Source organism: Balaenoptera ricei, chromosome 4, assembly GCF_028023285.1.
Source record: "Balaenoptera ricei isolate mBalRic1 chromosome 4, mBalRic1.hap2, whole genome shotgun sequence".
Classification (NCBI taxonomy): Eukaryota; Metazoa; Chordata; class Mammalia; order Artiodactyla; family Balaenopteridae; genus Balaenoptera; species Balaenoptera ricei.
Genome location: NC_082642.1, coordinates 145,912,418 through 145,929,484, shown reverse-complemented (window position 1 = coordinate 145,929,484; position 17,067 = coordinate 145,912,418). Strand labels below are relative to the sequence as shown.

At 37.9% G+C, this 17,067-nt stretch overlaps 2 protein-coding genes across 9 annotated transcripts in view; one reads left to right on the top strand and one right to left on the bottom strand.

Annotated features, from left to right (window-relative positions):
* The first annotated feature begins 949 nt into the window (after positions 1-949).
* CCT8 (chaperonin containing TCP1 subunit 8) lies at positions 950-17,061 on the top strand. 2 transcript variants are annotated; one of them, XM_059921423.1, is made up of 16 exons: positions 950-1,100; positions 3,512-3,602; positions 4,334-4,413; positions 5,860-6,009; positions 6,474-6,654; positions 6,767-6,828; positions 7,732-7,869; positions 9,018-9,196; positions 9,949-10,015; positions 10,091-10,178; positions 10,268-10,383; positions 10,951-11,022; positions 11,103-11,267; positions 11,590-11,709; positions 14,746-14,851; positions 15,169-15,255. In XM_059921423.1, the coding sequence occupies exons 1-15, from the start codon at positions 1,041-1,043 to the stop codon at positions 14,836-14,838; spliced, it is 1,662 nt and encodes a 553-aa protein (XP_059777406.1). In that variant the 5' UTR covers positions 950-1,040; the 3' UTR covers positions 14,839-14,851; positions 15,169-15,255. The 2 variants fall into 2 exon arrangements, with proteins under 2 accessions (XP_059777406.1, XP_059777407.1); XM_059921424.1 differs by lacking the exon at positions 14,746-14,851 and having other exon boundaries at positions 953-1,100; positions 15,169-17,061.
* USP16 (ubiquitin specific peptidase 16) overlaps positions 16,536-17,067 on the bottom strand; it is a 27,180-nt gene continuing 26,648 nt past the window's right edge. For all 7 annotated transcript variants that reach the window (XM_059921420.1, XM_059921421.1, XM_059921419.1 and 4 more), the window contains one exon: positions 16,536-16,967. In XM_059921420.1, the coding sequence (XP_059777403.1) occupies positions 16,843-16,967 (125 nt within the window). In that variant the 3' untranslated portion in view covers positions 16,536-16,842. The remainder of the gene's footprint in view (positions 16,968-17,067) is intronic.

Sequence of the window (17,067 nt, the reverse complement as noted above, 5' to 3'; positions counted from 1 at the left end):
CAAGTGTCCAATCAAAGAACAAAAGACAAGTCAAACGTTCTGCTCAAGTTTTCCATATTTTCTACAAGGAAAGTGGATTACTTTCACCGTGTGAAATTATTCTTTAAAGTATTCTATTACCATTCAGTTCTTTTGAAATCAGTCATGTGCTGATGTGGGATGACACAGAGGTCAGGTTTCAAAGGATTCTGGGAGAGTAAAAGGGAGTTATACTTCCAAGAAAAAGCAGGAAAGAGGAATGTAGTTGGTTAACAACGTGCATTTTGCAGTCAGTCTGATCTGCGTAGGAATCCTAGCTTTAACATTACTAGCGTTGTGATCTTGTACAAATTACCGTTTGTAAATTGCAAATTCCCCTTCTACCAAATGGAAATAATAAGAATTAACTCGTAAGATTGACCATTAGTTAAGATACTGCACATAAAGCAAATAACAGAGCCTGGCACATAGGAGTACTCAGTATACAGTTATCCTTACAGATTTTAATTATCACCTTCAAGTCCCCAGAGCTGCTACAGCACCCAAGTCAGAGCACACGCTCAACGACAGATTTGGGGGATGAAGGCAGGTGCCCTGCCTTAGAAAAAAAAAAAAGAGGCGGGGGCGACGCACACCTGCCCTGATGTTATGCGAGGGTCTGGAAGATTACAAGGAAGCTAATCTTGGAAGGTGCGGCTTCCAGGTCAGAACCGGCAAAATTCAAACGTCCCGAGCACCGAGTCTACTCAAAGGGAAAAATCGGCAGCGTGCCACAACGCCCTGGCTGGCTGCGCGTGCGTCGGCCGGAAGACAGATGGCGCGCTCCGCGACCCGCCCGATCGATCGACCAGATCGAGGATCGTCAAGTCAGTTCTGACTGCGCGAAGTGCTCCTTCTCGCGAGGCTTCAGACCAGGAGGCTGGGGGAAGGGGCGGACCCAGCTGGAGAGAGAGGAGGAGCGTGAAGCCGCCGCACGCTACGTTCCCAGGAGGCTGTGCGCGCCCCTCGCTTCCTCCGGAATATTCTGAGCGGGCGCGTGAACTGATCCCTGCGTAGTGACCATGGCTCTCCACGTCCCCAAGGCCCCGGGCTTTGCCCAGATGCTCAAAGAGGGAGCGAAGGTAAGCAAAGGAGGAAGGAGGAGTGAGGGAGAGTCGGCGTAGGGCAGTGGCGGCCGCAGCGAAGGAGAAGGGCGTACTAACGGGCCGGGCGTGCTCCCCTGACACAGCGGTCGGAGGGAGAGAAGATTCCAGAAAGGGAGGTGATCTCGGGAGGGCTCTGCCGCGGAGGCCCGCGGGCATTTTGGTTCTTTACGGACCCCGGGGAGGGTCGAGCGGGCAGAGACGGCGAGTGGGGGAAGAGGCCGCAGACACCGCGTTCTGTACTTGGTTGTCGGACAGATAGATGTAAGGCCGCTCCTGCATTTTTCCTCCATCCGTAAAACGGGGGTGATGAGTCTCTCCTTTAGAAGGCGACATAGATGAAACAACGTAGGTGAAGTTGCTTTGGGAACTGCGAAGCCGATTGCCACGGTTCAGGGAGTGGGCGGTGCGGTTAAGAGAGGGACGAGGGCCTGTCTTGGCAACTTTTATCTAAATGAGAAACAGCGGGCTCCCCACTTAGTTCGCAGAAGCAGTGCGTTATAGTAGGATAAACAATGGTTACAATGCGAATGGATTCTGGTCCCAACTTAGGTTAGCTAGCTTGATGTAAAACTTATCCCTCTGGGTCTTGCTTTCCCCATTTTTAAATTGAGCAGATTGGACGAAAAGGGTTGTAACGAGCACAGTTGTAACCCACAAGATAAGTGACACCCTGGCCTAATTAAAACTGCTTTGTTTTATGGCGAGATCTTGGACGTAATTTCAGAAGCTTAGTTTTTTAAAAATATCTTAAAGCACTACTGATAAATGTGTCTCTTGTATTCAAATGGTAGTGTTCCTTTATTTGTCCCCCATATTTTTTGTGCTTAGTTAAAGGGCTATAGATAGTGTGGTTCCATTTATGGTAACAGGTTTAGGGAACTAGGTTCTTGTTGGCATGATGCACTTTTGGGATGTTGTGAATATAGTAAATATCAAGGTTTAATGAAAATATTGGTGAAAGAGCTTCGCTGAAAATGACATTGACTGCTCACTTTTTTAAAAGGCTGAAGAACATCCATGGTTTTTATTTTTCTGAGACAGAAATAATAAATGGCCAAATAAACAAAAAGGATAATTTCAAATAATGATAAAGGAAATAAGAAAGTCTGCCTCCAAAAAAAAAAAAATTAAAAAGGAAGGGTTGGGGTAGATAGAACAATTAAGATGTTCAGGAAAGAACTCTCAGCTCGGTGCTTAGTGGCCAAGATTAAAGGCAGAAGTGTTCCAGGCTGAGGGACCAGTGAGTACAAAGACCCTGAGGATGGAATGAGTGTGACCTGCTAAAAGAAAACAAGAAAGGTGATAGGGCTGAAGCTTACCAAGGGAAGGAACGGTAAGAGATGAATTGAGAAGAGTTGTAGGCAAGGGTTAGAATGTGTAGGGCCTTTTAGCCCTGACAGGGGCTTTACATTTTATCCTAAGTGATGGGAAGTCATTAAAGGGTTTGACAGGATCTGATTTATGATCAGATATGACTGTCCCTCAGAGAATGGGGATGGGGGAAAAACAAGAGTGTAAAGCAGGAGATCTTTAGAACCGTATTGTCTGTCTGCCGCGATGGAAGTGTTCTATATCAGGACTGTCCAGTATGGTATCCACTAGTCACAAGTAGCTACTGGGCACTTGAATTGTGCCTAGTGCAATTGAGGAACTGAATTTTTAATTAGTTACTTAAAATTTAAATAGCTACTTGTGGCAAGTGGCTACTCTCTTGGGCAGAGCAGCTCTAGAAAAATGTTCACATGAACAGTAGGCTCTTGAAATTTATCTGAGACCACAGGTAAATGCCAAGTCTAAAAGAAGTCCAGTGTAAAACTTGAGAATTTTAGTACTGTGACCAATTCAGCAGTTTTCAATGTGTACACGTTGGAATTATATTGCAGTTCAAATGAGCATTCAAAATCTGTATGTTTTAGTTCCTAAAAATTTGTGAGGCAGATATGTTAATTCCCAGTGAACATAGAACTGCTGGTTTTACAATGCTCAGGTTTTAACACAATAAATATGACCACATTTCAACTTTTAGAAAGTACTGATTAACTCTGAAACGGTATTTTTATCTGCAAGATCTCATTTGCTTTCTGTAATCAATCTTAGCACTCTTCCTTGCACTTTTCACTATATTTTTTAAAAAGTATAGGCTTTATGTTTTGATGTGTAAGAAGGTACCCGTGGGCCCTAAAAATGTCACGTTTTATTCATTCGACTAGTGGACAAATCTGTGGATCATTTGTGAATACCAAGCACCATACTTTACATATATAAATCTTGCTTGATAGTTTCTTCAACAATCCTCTGAAAACAGGTACTATTATATTACTCCATTTTACAGATGAAGAAATTATTGAGATTCACTGTCCTGCCTAATCAGAAGTTTTCTTTGACAGCATTTTTCAGGGTTAGAAGAGGCTGTGTACAGGAACATACAGGCTTGCAAGGAGCTTGCCCAGACAACTCGTACAGCATATGGACCAAATGGTAATTTCTAAATTCATGTTTTAAAAGATACAATACTGTAATAGAATTTTGTGTACTAGCTCTTTCAAACTTTTTCTGAAGATATTATATGTAAATTGAGAGTTTTAGCCATAATATAGTATGGCATTGAAAATTATTTCATAGCTCAGTGACACCAGTACAGTGTTTCTAATCTTTAATCAGCACTTCAGATCTTTTTAGAAAAGTTGGAATCCAAATGTTATGTTTTGTCCTGTTAAGAGGATAGAAAAGTTATGATGCTTTCACCATTGAGGCAGTACCTAGTGTTCACGGTTGCAGATGTGGAACAGATCTTTTACATAGAGTGACATTATAATTTAAGGGAGAAAAATTCTTTCTTGTCTCCTACCATCGACTGAATTAATTGATACAGATTTATGGAATAAGCAAAAAAGTAAGTGTACTTTTAAGTAGATTATTTTAGTCTTTGTACATGTTAATATGTTGTGTTGATTGAACAAAAATATGACAAAATTGGCATCCTCGCTAATAAACATCATAGGAGATTAAAAAGGAAAGAGTACAGGTGTGCAGTTAGGCAAAGCCATAGGGCTATGAGATAACCTTAAAGAATAGATACTATGTTTTGAGTTCTTACAAAGTTATTTTTAGGAATGGATATAAATTTATATTTCTTGACTAGATTTTCCCGGTATTTGGAGAAGGGTTTGAGTAATAATGGATTTCTTTTTCTAACTGTTACTTTTGAGGAATGAACAAAATGATTATCAACCACCTGGAGAAGTTGTTTGTGACAAATGATGCAGCAACTGTTTTAAGAGAGCTAGAAGTAAGTTATTTCTTTAAAAAAGCCAAGAAATACCACACAGTGTCATAACATTAAAAAAAAAAAAAAAAGCCAAGAAATGTTTTGGTGACATCAAAAAATCAGTATGTTTTAACATAAAAGAACCTTTATTTCAAATTGGATAATAAGGGATTTTTTTTATTCCCAACTTGAAAATTCATTATACAGGTTTTCCTAACTATAAAGAGTCCTCTTTATGTTTTAACATCTTAGCAACTCAAATTTTAAATCTCCTAAATTATTAATTTATGGAATGATTGGTTGTGATAAAAAAATATATTTGCTCATAATCATATCAAATTGAATATGTCTTCTTGTTCTATAGAGTGTGACACTTAAGTGAATTATTCCATAATGTAGAAACAGCTGATACTTGAAAATAGTAGTGGTTTTTTTTTAATTGTGTTTGTGAAGATAAAACATCAGTTTGTGGAATTTTGCTTTGTTCACCTGCAGTTTTGATGTTATAGAATCTGTAGAATAGATACTGCCAGCCAAGGTATGAGGACAGTCTGGCACCTGAACACATACAGAACCATTCCTCAGCCAGCTGCTAATTGAAGCATATGTTCAATCTCGGAATTTTCCTGAACTTAGCTCTTAAAGCACCAGAGCTTAATGCTTTTAGACAGAACTCCATAGATAAGTTAACATTTCTCCAATTTCTTAAATAACAGTATAGTCTTGAAGTAATAATACTGAACAAAACAAATTTAATTCCACAAGATATTTGTGGAGGGGCTTGTCATTGTGAATGTGAATGTTGTACTCTGATGTTCTCAGGAGTTGTTCAAGTGTGATGGGGATACTGTCTTCCTAACAAACTATAGTGTCAGCTTTTTAGTTTTCTCAGTGCTATCAGTTGTTAACTCTGATTATTTCTTAAAAAGCATCTAAATCCTAAGGAGCGATCACTTAAAATTTTGATACGCTTTTTTAAAGAAATATTTTATATTCCCCTTCTTTTAAACTATAATTGATAACCCCTTACAAAAAGAATGTACATAAAAATTGAGACTTGTGACGAAGTTAAATGACATCTATTTTAGCACTTCTGAAGGCTTTTTTAAAAGTGCCTTAGGTTTAGTGGTTGGAATTACTTTGTTTTTTAATTTAGTGAATATATAATAGTTATGAACCTTATGTATGCAGGTGTACATACTGGGTGACTGACCATTAAAAGAAAGTGCCCTGTGAAGTTATTTCCATTTATGGTGATGCATTCGTGCTCATAGGCCTAGGCGGACTTGGATTGTCTTCTTGTGACCACAGTATAAGTAGTGTGTAGCAATGTGATCAAATGAGTTACCTGGCCCATAGGGAGATTGGAGTCTATTAATTTAAGAAGAAATGGAAATGAACAATTTTATTTTGCTTTAAGGATCAAATGTTTTAGCTTGATATTCAAATTCAAACCCCGTCTGCCAGGTACAGCATCCTGCTGCAAAAATGATTGTAATGGCCTCTCACATGCAAGAGCAAGAGGTTGGAGATGGCACAAACTTTGTTCTGGTTTTTGCTGGAGCTCTTCTAGAATTAGCTGAAGAGCTTCTGAGACTCGGCCTGTCAGTTTCAGAGGTGAGTGTTCATTTTATAATCTACTCCTGTTTCATATTTGCTTATGTATATATACCTACTAAATAAAGTCATTAGAAATAGCTGATTTTGAGCAGTTTTCTCTGTGCCAGGCATTGTAGTACATATACTTCACATGCAGTATCTCATTCTATCCTTACAAGAACCCTATGAGTGGGGCCTATTAGAAGTAATCCTGTTTTGTTTCAGATAAAGAAAGTGAGCCTTAAGTTAGAAAAACCTTGCGCAAGTAGCTAGTAATGGCAGTTAGGATTCAAATTTGGGCTCTCACCAAAGCCTGTACCCTTAAATAGTAGGCTCCGCTGTGAATGTTATTCTGGAAGTGTGCTTTGTCTTTTTCTATTGAAAATAAAGATTTGTATTCATTGGGTTACCAAAATAAAGCTACCTTAAGTCATGTCAAAATTACGTCTTTTGAAGAAACAGTTTTGCTCTTTACGTTTAAGGTCATAGAAGGTTATGAAATAGCCTGCAAAAAAGCCCATGAGATTCTTCCTGACTTGGTATGTTGTTCTGCAAAAAATCTTCGGGATGTTGATGAAGTGTCATCTCTACTTCATACCTCCATAATGAGTAAACAATATGGTAATGAAGCATTTCTGGCCAAACTTATTGCTCAGGCATGTGGTGAGTAAATATCAGTAAATGAAAAGATCCAAAATTAAAATGTCTTAATGTGATTACGATATTTTCTCTGTTGTCCCAATATATCTTTTGATATGTCTCGTTTTCTTAACAGTATCTATTTTTCCTGACTCTGGCCACTTCAATGTTGATAACATCAGAGTTTGTAAGATTCTGGTAAGTTTAGAAAATGCATTAATGTTATCTAGATAGATCAGATTTTTTTTTGCAAAAAAAAAAAAATTTCTGTTAATCTAAATTTTACCTTGTGGGTTTTAGGCACTTAGGACTTCCTGCTTTTGTTGTAACATTTGGATATTGCTAGATTGTAATACTACCACTTGTTAAATTTAAAAGGATATCAACATATTATCTTCTTAAGTCATCATTTTTCCATGACAGCTGGAAGATTGAGAATACTGCATAAACAAAATATTAATTATTTGCAATTTTGATATATGCTGACTTATAAAAAGGAGCTTAGAAGGCAATTTTGAATGAGGTTCAAGTTTTTCTGTTGCTCTATAATAATAAAATTCATACTTTTAATATTTAAAGAGTATTTGATAAAAATATTGTGCTTGATACAGTAAAACGTATAACTGGTGATTTTACACATGTGATTGTTAATGTAGCTGAGTTTAGCTTACATAAGTACATGTGTTAGCTATAAGTGTGTATGTGTTAACATACATGCTGGGTGTTTTCTGACTTTATCCATGCACTGCCTTCCCCTTCGCCATTACATGGTAAGCTTGTGAGATCAGAAACTTGGCTTTGATCCCTATTCTGCCTGGTACATTGGTACGGAGTGAGTGAATGGCTTAGAGCAGTTGTTCTTTGATTCTTCCCAGTACACTGAAGGACCCCCGTCCATAACAGTGGCTCATTGCCACAGTGATTCCTGCATTGAGCAGACTGGTATGCTTTATGTCCACCACCGTACTCATCCCCAGAAGTCACTGCCTTTGTATATTACATTATTTAGAAATGAATATTTTTGGTGCATGCAGAATCAACAAATTAGCCCTGATGTTATTTTCATGCAATCACTGGTGATTTTGGTATCCAACTCCTTAGGGCTCTGGTATCCATTCCTCTTCAGTATTGCATGGCATGGTTTTTAAGAAGGAAACTGAAGGTGATGTAACATCTGTCAAAGATGCAAAAATAGCAGTGTACTCTTGTCCTTTTGATGGAATGATAACAGAAACTAAGGTATGTAGATTTCAGAACCTTAAAGGTAAAAATTTGCGGTTTTCCTTTCAGACAGTTTTAATGATTCTAAAATTTTGAAGTAGAGTTTCCTCTTAATCCAGTGAATACTGCATAATTATTGAAAATTGCCAGGTCATGTTTATTTTTTAATCAGACATATTTGAACATCTAATTCAAATACTAAATACAAACCTTGAAACATTAAGATGGTGACAGTATTGTTTGTATTCTAATAAACAGCTCTTGACTTCTAGTAGAACTTACACATTTCAGCAGGTTAAATGTTCAGTGAAGAAAATGAGTATTTGTGTGCTGTTCATTAAAATTTTTTTAATAAATTTATTTTTATTTTTGGTTGCATTGGGTCTTTGTTGCTGTGCGCAAGCTTTCCCTAGTTGTGGCGAGCGGGGGCTACTCTTCGTTGTGGTGTGCAGGCTTCTCATTGCGGTGGCTTCCCTTGTTGCGGAGCGTGGGCTTCAGTAGTTGTGGCTCGCGGGCTCTAGAGCACAGGCTCAGTAGTTGTGGCATACGGGTTTAGTTGCTCCGCGGCATGTGGGATCTTCCCGGACCAGGGCTCGAACCCGTGTCCCCTGCGTTGGCAGGCGGATTCTTAACCACTGTGCCACCAGGGAAGTCCCTGAAGTTTGTTTTTAAAAATACATGTTAAGAAGTTTGAAGTATATGTTTACAGGTCACTGTTGATTGCATCCCTAGAATTCTTGAAATCTGAGTTGTGGACGGGTTTTGAAGTTTCGCAGGTATGGGGTGGGGTGGGGCTGGTCACTTAGTCCACGTTTTAGAAAAAGTTTGAGAACCACAACGTTGTTTTGGTTGACATTCATCAGAAGACAGATGTCAGGGTACCTGCCTAACGTATGTAAAAGTACAGTGTATTTCTCCAATTTTTCCATCAAAGTGCCTGTCAAAGAGCAAATGCGTCAGTGTTGGGGGTGGGGGCGTTGGTCTAGGAACAAGCTGAATTTCTGTTAATTTCATACAAATTTTGTATTCTGCTTCATAACGTGCATGTTTATCTTCATATTTTTCTCCCAAATCTTTAAATTATTTCTTCAATAAAATGTTATTCTGTGACTTTGAACCCAACGTGGCGAAATGGTTTTAAAGAAAATCCTCACTTAATTTGCTAGGGAACGGTATTGATAAAGACTGCTGAAGAATTGATGAATTTTAGTAAGGGAGAAGAAAATCTCATGGATACGCAAATCAGAGCTATTGCTGGTACTGGTGCAAACGTCGTAGTAACAGGTGGCAAAGTGGCAGACATGGCTCTTCATTATGCAAACAAATACGATATCATGTTGGTGAGGTAAGAGGGGACTGCATTCTGTTAACCTGGATTGTAAATGGCTTTGGGTGGTGAAACACTGAGCAAATAAATTCAACACACCATGAAGACTGTTAAAAGGGGGAAAGTATGAGGTGTTAGATCACATGGCAAGAGGACTTAACTTGATCTAGGGGAACAGGAAACACCTCTGGGAAAACTTACCTTTAGGCTGAGAGCTGAAGGATCAGTTAACAGATGTAATTGAAGAGGGAGAGGGAAGAGCGTTCCCGGCAAGAGGAAGAGCTTAAGAGACCAGACACAAACCTGGTACACACTGTCAGCTGGAGTGTGGGGTCCGGAGCATAGCTTTAAATTCATGAACACGTTTGTGGGTTACACTAGACAGTTCACCTACCCGTTCCCACCTCTCCAAGCACCTAAGATAACGTGCAGAGTAAATCACTCTTCTCCTCCTCACAGAACACGCTGTTGCCCAAAGTAACAGCAAAAGTTTTCTGTATACCAGGGCTTCCTTAGTGTTTCAGAACTGTGAACTATGAACCCTTGACATCCTAAGGAGACTGGAACTCTCCCAGTTCTAGAATAATGCCCTAAACACCTGTGACTGGATTGCACAGTGCAGTCCAGACCCATTCTGAGCTTGAACCTTCAGGGTCAAAAGAAGGTGACCTGAGGCCCAATGTACAGTTTCCTGTTTAATCTCTTGTGTTTTACTATGGTATCTCATGGAATTAAAACTTCTGTTAAGGTCTTTGTTTTGTTTTTTAAAGGCTGAACTCAAAATGGGATCTCAGAAGATTATGTAAAACAGTTGGTGCTACAGCTCTTCCTAGATTGGTATGTATTTTGGACAATATTAAAAGAGTTGAACCTATTTGAATTATTTTTATTACAAGAGTCATTTTCTCGCAGACACCTCCTGTCCTTGAAGAAATGGGACATTGTGACAGTGTTTACCTCTCAGAGGTTGGAGATACGCAGGTGGTTGTTTTTAAACATGGTAAGTAGTAGTGGTAAACTATATGTGTATGAAGTGTGGGGAATTCATTTTCTTTTACTAATCCCCAAATATATTTAATTTATTGACAGAAAAGGAAGATGGTGCCATTTCTACCATAGTGCTTCGAGGCTCTACAGACAATCTGATGGATGATATAGAGAGGGCAGTAGATGATGGTGTTAATACTTTCAAAGTTCTCACAAGGGTCAGTATCAGTATTCATCTTAATTTATTATTTGTAAGTCCTCAAAAACACAGTTGGCAGACATTTTGAGAACTTGAAAATGGAAAATGAATGGCTTGTGTAAAGCAAAGCACCTTTTCCCTTAAGACTCCACTTAAGTATTTGTTGCTGATGAATTTTCTAAAATGAAATATGAAAAGGAGTAAATAGCAAATCAAGGCTTTATTTTTTTATAACTTTTAAAGAGATGGTTTATGGTGGTTTTCAATTATAATATACCTTCAGTTGCTTCAGGTCTCTTCTTAGTGCTATATCTGGAAATACAGATAACTGCATAGTGATGTTCCCATTCTTAACTTTGGTCCTTCTTTTTCGTATACCAGACACTGGTGCAGTAAGGTAATTTGTTCAAATCACGCCATTTTTATGACATTCATAATTGGAATTTGAATTTTATAAAATTTGTAATTGATTCTGATTAAAACCTCTAGTCTGGTGGAGTACTGGAATCTGAAAAGATTTAGAAAACTGGAAATTGCCTCTTGGTGACTTCTGTTTTGTTTTTTTTTTTTAAACTATGTATTATAGGATAAACGTCTTGTGCCCGGAGGTGGAGCAACAGAAATTGAGTTAGCCAAACAGATCACATCGTATGGAGAGGTATATGGCTTTCTGTGTACAAACTGACTTGCTTGTCATTGTTTGAATAAAATTGAGTAATAAGCACATTTTTGTTGTAGACATGTCCTGGACTTGAACAGTATGCCATTAAGAAGTTTGCTGAGGCATTTGAAGCTATTCCCCGGGCACTGGCGGAAAACTCTGGAGTTAAGGCCAATGAAGTAATCTCTAAACTTTATGCAGTACATCAAGAAGGAAATAAAAATGTTGGATTAGATATTGAGGTATTTGAAAAAAACACTATGAACTTGTTTTATTTTGTGAATGCACAACCTAAAAATAGACGTATTAAGTTTAAAAGGAAAATCAGAAAATGTTCTGATTTGTGAGCAAATGATTTTCATAACAGTTCGCTTTTTCATAGTTTGTCTGATAGAGAATTTAGTATTCTTTGTTTTATTAAAATTTGTTTTGTAGTGTAGATGGGGTAGTACTTTTTCCTAGCTACTTATTCTAGTTTTATTTAAGTAGCCATGTTTCTATTGAGTAAAATACTTTCACATAAACATTTAAAGTGAAAGAATAAAAATAGTTTTATGTTGACAGGCTGAAGTTCCTGCTGTAAAGGACATGTTGGAAGCTGGTGTTCTAGATACTTACCTGGGAAAATACTGGGCTATCAAACTGGCTACTAATGCTGCTGTCACTGTACTTAGAGTGGATCAGGTGAGTGAGAAGTGAAATTTTGATCTTTAAAAATACTTATTTTTATATAGTTCAAAGTATATTTTCATGGAACTAGAACATAGCACAGTTCTCATTCTATTCAAAATACCCGCCCCCCCCAAAAAAAATTGTTTTAATTTTCTTCTATTACAGTTTTAAATTGTTTTGAATGTATTTCAGCTAATTTAAAATGAAGATTTTGCCAGTGAAAGAATCCTTTGCCATTTGGGAACTGGAATGGGTAAAATAAATCTGATATAGATTCATAGTTTTCAAGACTTTTTAGACTAAGAACCCCTTTGTACACATAATCTAGAGAGGAAGTTTAATATGGAACATGGAAGGGCCATAAAGCGTGGAGGCAGATATTGCAGACTACAGTATTTCCTCCCTTATTTGCAGTTTTACTTTCTGTGGTTTCAGTTTACCCACAAGTCACCTGCAATCCCAGAATATAAGTAAGAAAATCCTAGAAATAAGTAATTCATAAATTTTAAATTGTGTGCCATTACAAGTATACTGCATGATGAAATCTCATGCTGTCCTGCTCCAGGACATGAATCATCTCTTTGTCCAGCATATCCACGCTGTGTGCACTGTCTGTTAGCCATTTCAATTATCAGGTCAACATATTTTACTTGTCCCAAAGTGCAAGAGTAGTGATGCTACCAATCAGGTATTCTCTTATTGTGCCTAATTTATATATTTTATCATAGGTATGTATGTATGGGAAAAAGCACAGATATAGGGTTCATTACTATGCTCAGTTTCAGGCATCCACTGGGACTCTTGGAAGGCATCTAAGGGGGAACTACTGTACCACCTTCAAGGAAGTGTGGAGATGATAGGACCTGGCATTTAAATTTTTTTTCTTCTGTGACAGATTATGTCTTGGGGTACTAAGATCTTAAGGTATAAAAAATCAGTATTTCTGCCAATATTTTTGAGGAATTATGGCAGAGAAGAAAAGTGGTGAAGACTATTTTGGATTCACAGATAAACCAGAATTCATAGTTTTTCAAAAAGGTGTTTTCTAAACTTAATGAAATGTATTTTCCTACAAAATTCTAGGAGTGATTATTAACCAATGAATAATTTTTAAATAGTAGAAAATTTTAATTGCTAGGGGCACAGTATAAATCCATTAAATGAAAATCATGCCAAATTAATCGTGGGAGAAGCAAGTTTTAGGTAGAAATGGAAAGGAAATTAGACTTATTCTCAGATCAGTTGGTTGTAATTATAGCAAAACAAATTTCACTTCAGTAAAGGAAGAACTTTTTCTTAGGTAAGATGACGAAAAATGGAACCTGGAGATCCAGTTGCAACACATTGAAAATAATCAGAGACTGGATATCTATGTACTGGATTTATTAATAGTGTATTTTTATATCAGTGCCTCAAATAGTTTTCAGTGGAAGAATATGTTTTTGGAGTTTTTAAACAAAGATAATGTTTAAATGCCTCAAGGAAATGTTTGTTCTATAAGTTAACATGTGGCTAAGAATAAAAAGGAGGACCAAAAGTAGAAGGGGACAGGAGGAGCTAAGTAGACTGAAGCATGAGGTAAGCAGAAATTCTAATAGTAGAAGTTCCTAAGGAACTTCTTGAATGTCAGTGTCCAAGCAAGACAGTAATGTTAATAACACAAGTGCCTTGCTCACACAGGTACTTCTGAATTTCGGTTTTAAACTGGGAAGGCTGTGTTTTGTTTTACCCTAGGGGAGGATGTTCATTGTTATGTGCCCTTAGCACTCTGTACATGAAATATGTATCTGAAGAACCCATCCAGCTGTCTAACGAACACTCTTCAATATAGTTTTACCTATTTTGCATAGTATGTATTCTGGAAAAGGACTTGTAAATCAAGTTTTAAGCATTGGAAAATGTAGTAGGGCTGGATTAATGTTTGTTCAAGTGTTTATTTCACTAGTTCTCAAATTGTCTGCTAGTCAATAGCATCAACATCACTGAAGAACTTACTAAAAATACAAATTCCCAGACCCACTGAGTCAAACTCTGGAAAGAGGCCCATTCGTCTGTTTTAAATTATTTATTTATTTATTTATTTGTTTATGGCTGTGTTGGGTCCTCGTTTCTGTGCGAGGGCCCTCTCCAGCCGCGGCAAGCAGGGGCCACTCTTCATCGCGGTGCGCGGGCCCTCCACCATCGCGGCCTCTCCTGTTGCGGAGCACAGGCTCCAGACGCGCAGGCTCAGCAACTGCGGCTCACGGGCCCAGCCGCTCCGCGGCACGTGGGATCCTCCCAGACCAGGGCCCGAACCCGTGTCCCCTGCACTGGCAGGCAGACTCCCAACCACTGCGCCACCAGGGAAGCCCCAGTCTGTTTTAAATAAGCCCTTCAGGTGATAATGATGCCCACTAAAGTTTGAGAACTGTTTTTAGGTACTTTTTTCTTAAACTATACTTGGGTTCTAAAATTATACTTATTGCCTCTAATTCAATCTGAATTTATCCTCAGTTGGTAATATGTTTCTCCAGGAATTTCAGGGTAGGTTTCTTTATGAAAGCAACTTCTGAAAAGGGGTGGGAAATCTATTGAAGGTGGTAGTGAAGATATTTTACGGTTTGTGTTGCATGAGACTCAAGCCAAACCCCTTGATGTTATACAGAGAGATCTCTTAATTATAAATTTGGGAAGCAATGAATACTGTATCCAATTTTGAGATTTAGAATGTATATCAGAGTTTTAGAATTCTACTGTGGGGAAAGCCAACTGACTTTAACTTCTCCCAAATTTATTTGAGCCCAAAGCTACCACACACCCCCCTTTTTTTTTTTTTTTTTTTTGCCCAAACATAAATCCTTTAAAAATGCTATATGATTATACTTGGAAAATGCTGGATTAGTGCATTCTAGATAAATGAGGCTTCTGGCATGTAAGTTTCCAGGCAACTAGGTGCTTGGATTTTTTTATGAACACACATTTCCTGTATTTGAATGGCTCTCATTTATAGATACTAGAAAATGTCATTGTTGAACTTAATATATATATTTTACGTATTGACCACTTTAGATTATAATGGCAAAACTGGCAGGTGGACCTAAAGCTTCTAAACCACAAGGAAATTGGGATAAAGATGGTTGGCAAGACGAATCTCATATATAAATAGCAAAATCAGGTGCCAAACTGACTGATTTATGCCAGTGATGCATGCAGATATTTTTCACATTCCGAGCACTGGGTTGTTGAAGTGCATGTCTTAGCGTGCCCCTCGCTAACGTGTGTGAATTTTGTTGCTGTTAATGTCCACAGAAGCGGAAAACTCACCTGCTGGACGATAACAAACATTATGCTAGTGTTTCATATGCAGTGTAATAACAGATTGCTTATTGGTGATGATTGCTCAGTAATGAAGCAGGGTAATAGAGAAATATTCTTTCTCTTCACTCTGAAGCTTGAGTTTGTGAGTATACTCTTGTGGATTTTGTTTTGCAGATCATCATGGCAAAACCAGCCGGTGGGCCCAAGCCTCCAAGTGGGAAGAAAGACTGGGATGATGACCAAAATGACTGAATGGCTAGATTTTTACTGTAGGTGAAGGCTGTGTTTGTAGTAGTACTCTAGGAATTGCCCGATGTTTTCATATTCTCCTAAATTAAGAAGTGTTTTGTGTATCTTGTATTCTCGGCTGGATGATACAATAAACATGTTGTTACTATCAAAGCCTCTTTGAGGACCACTGTTCTTGGATCTGGATGACCTGTTTTGTCTCAACCTTGTTAATGAAATGAGCTGTGGCACTTAAGGCAAGTCACCTAAGTTATTAGGGGCCTGTTTGCAATATAAATCTGGCCTGCTGCCTGTTTTTATACAGTAAGTTTTATTGGAACACAGCCATGATCAGGTATTTATATATTGCCTATGGCTGCTTTCTACAAGGGAATGGCAGAGTTGGGTAGCTATGACAGAGACCAAGTGGCCTTCAAGGCCTAAGACATTTAGGCCTTGACATTTACTTAGGCCTAAGACATTTACTACCTATAGGAAGTCTGTCAGTCCCTGGACAAATGTATTTTTTCACAGCTCTGAAAATCCCTAAGCCTGAGGTGGCTTGTTTCAGTAACATTAAATGATGTGTTAAATGGCTGACTTAAAACACATATATTCTGGTAGCAAAGAACAAAGATACTTGTGATGCAGCTGAAAACATGCCTCCTGACATATAAATGAAGCAAGTCAGTTTTTATACAGTGGAGTTTTGAAAAAAGCAAAGACCATAGTAAAAAGTTAATTTAACTTACTTTACAGAACATGTACTACTATATGTTTTGGTTATATAAGGTCTTTGAATAGCACTTTGAAATTTTATACTGTTTTTGGTATTTCAAAGGAATTTGGATGCAGTATGGCTGACTGGGTCTTAGGTAAACTCATCAAGGAAATTCTAATAGAGAACCTTACAGGAAGTTTAGACAGGTTTGGTATTCTTAAGGCTCTTAGGGTTGTTTGCAACTTGGAAACAGTGGCTGGCTTGGGTAAAGAAAAGGAATTTATTAGGATAGTTCACAGACTTTCTGGCCAGAGGCTGGCATTAAGGGGATTCCAATGAATGTCTTCCTTGGGTCGATTAACAATTGCACAGAACAAGTGCAGAGTTCAGCCTACACCCCAGCTTATGCACACTGCGTGGCATCAGAACAATTATATATGTTACTACCAAGGTCAAATACCTATGCTTATAAAATTAACACTTTTTTGCTTTAACTAACACACTTGAAGTTTTAGTCTGAAACTTTTTTTTTTAAATGTTTTCTAGTAGTGTATGTCAGTACAACTTAAAATCTTCTAAGTAATAAAACAAGTTTTAGGGGTAATTCATTTTATTGACGTGTTGCAAACCACCACCCAGACGTATTAATAAGCACAGAGGACTTAAGTAATTCAGAATCCTTTCCAGAAACTGGAAGCAGGAATAAAAACCACTGTGACAATACAAAACCACTGTAAATTTTTAGGTATTTTCCCTTCAGTATTTCAATAAACATGATTTCTTCTGGCATGTATTTAATTTTAAGTGAACATGACTTACAGTTAGTCTTTACTTTTTTATTATTACAGCCATTATAAAAGCCATAAACATGTTTCCAGAGAAAGCACTTCTTGAAATTGTTACAGTATTCTCTCATAAAATAGGAGGTAAGCCTGTGAATTTAGTACTTTAGTTGTAGGCACAGCTTGCACATGTGTGTCGCTGATGTGAAACCACTGTCCTTTGGTTGATTCCATTTCAGAATCTGTCAGGAGGAAATGTAAAATTAAATATGTAAATGGAAAGATTCAAGTTCATCCTTTTTTGGTTTTGCCATAAATATCTGCTGAATACCAGAATTCTGT

Bases quoted from the DNA above. Each gene is read 5' to 3' on its own strand.
- CCT8 (XM_059921423.1), top strand. From the start codon at position 1,041: ATGGCTCTCCACGTCCCCAAGGCCCCGGGCTTTGCCCAGATGCTCAAA. The intron at 6,010-6,473 runs GTGAGTGTTCAT...TTTACGTTTAAG, and splicing joins TCGGCCTGTCAGTTTCAGAG to GTCATAGAAGGTTATGAAAT. The intron at 6,655-6,766 runs GTGAGTAAATAT...TTTTCTTAACAG, and splicing joins ACTTATTGCTCAGGCATGTG to TATCTATTTTTCCTGACTCT.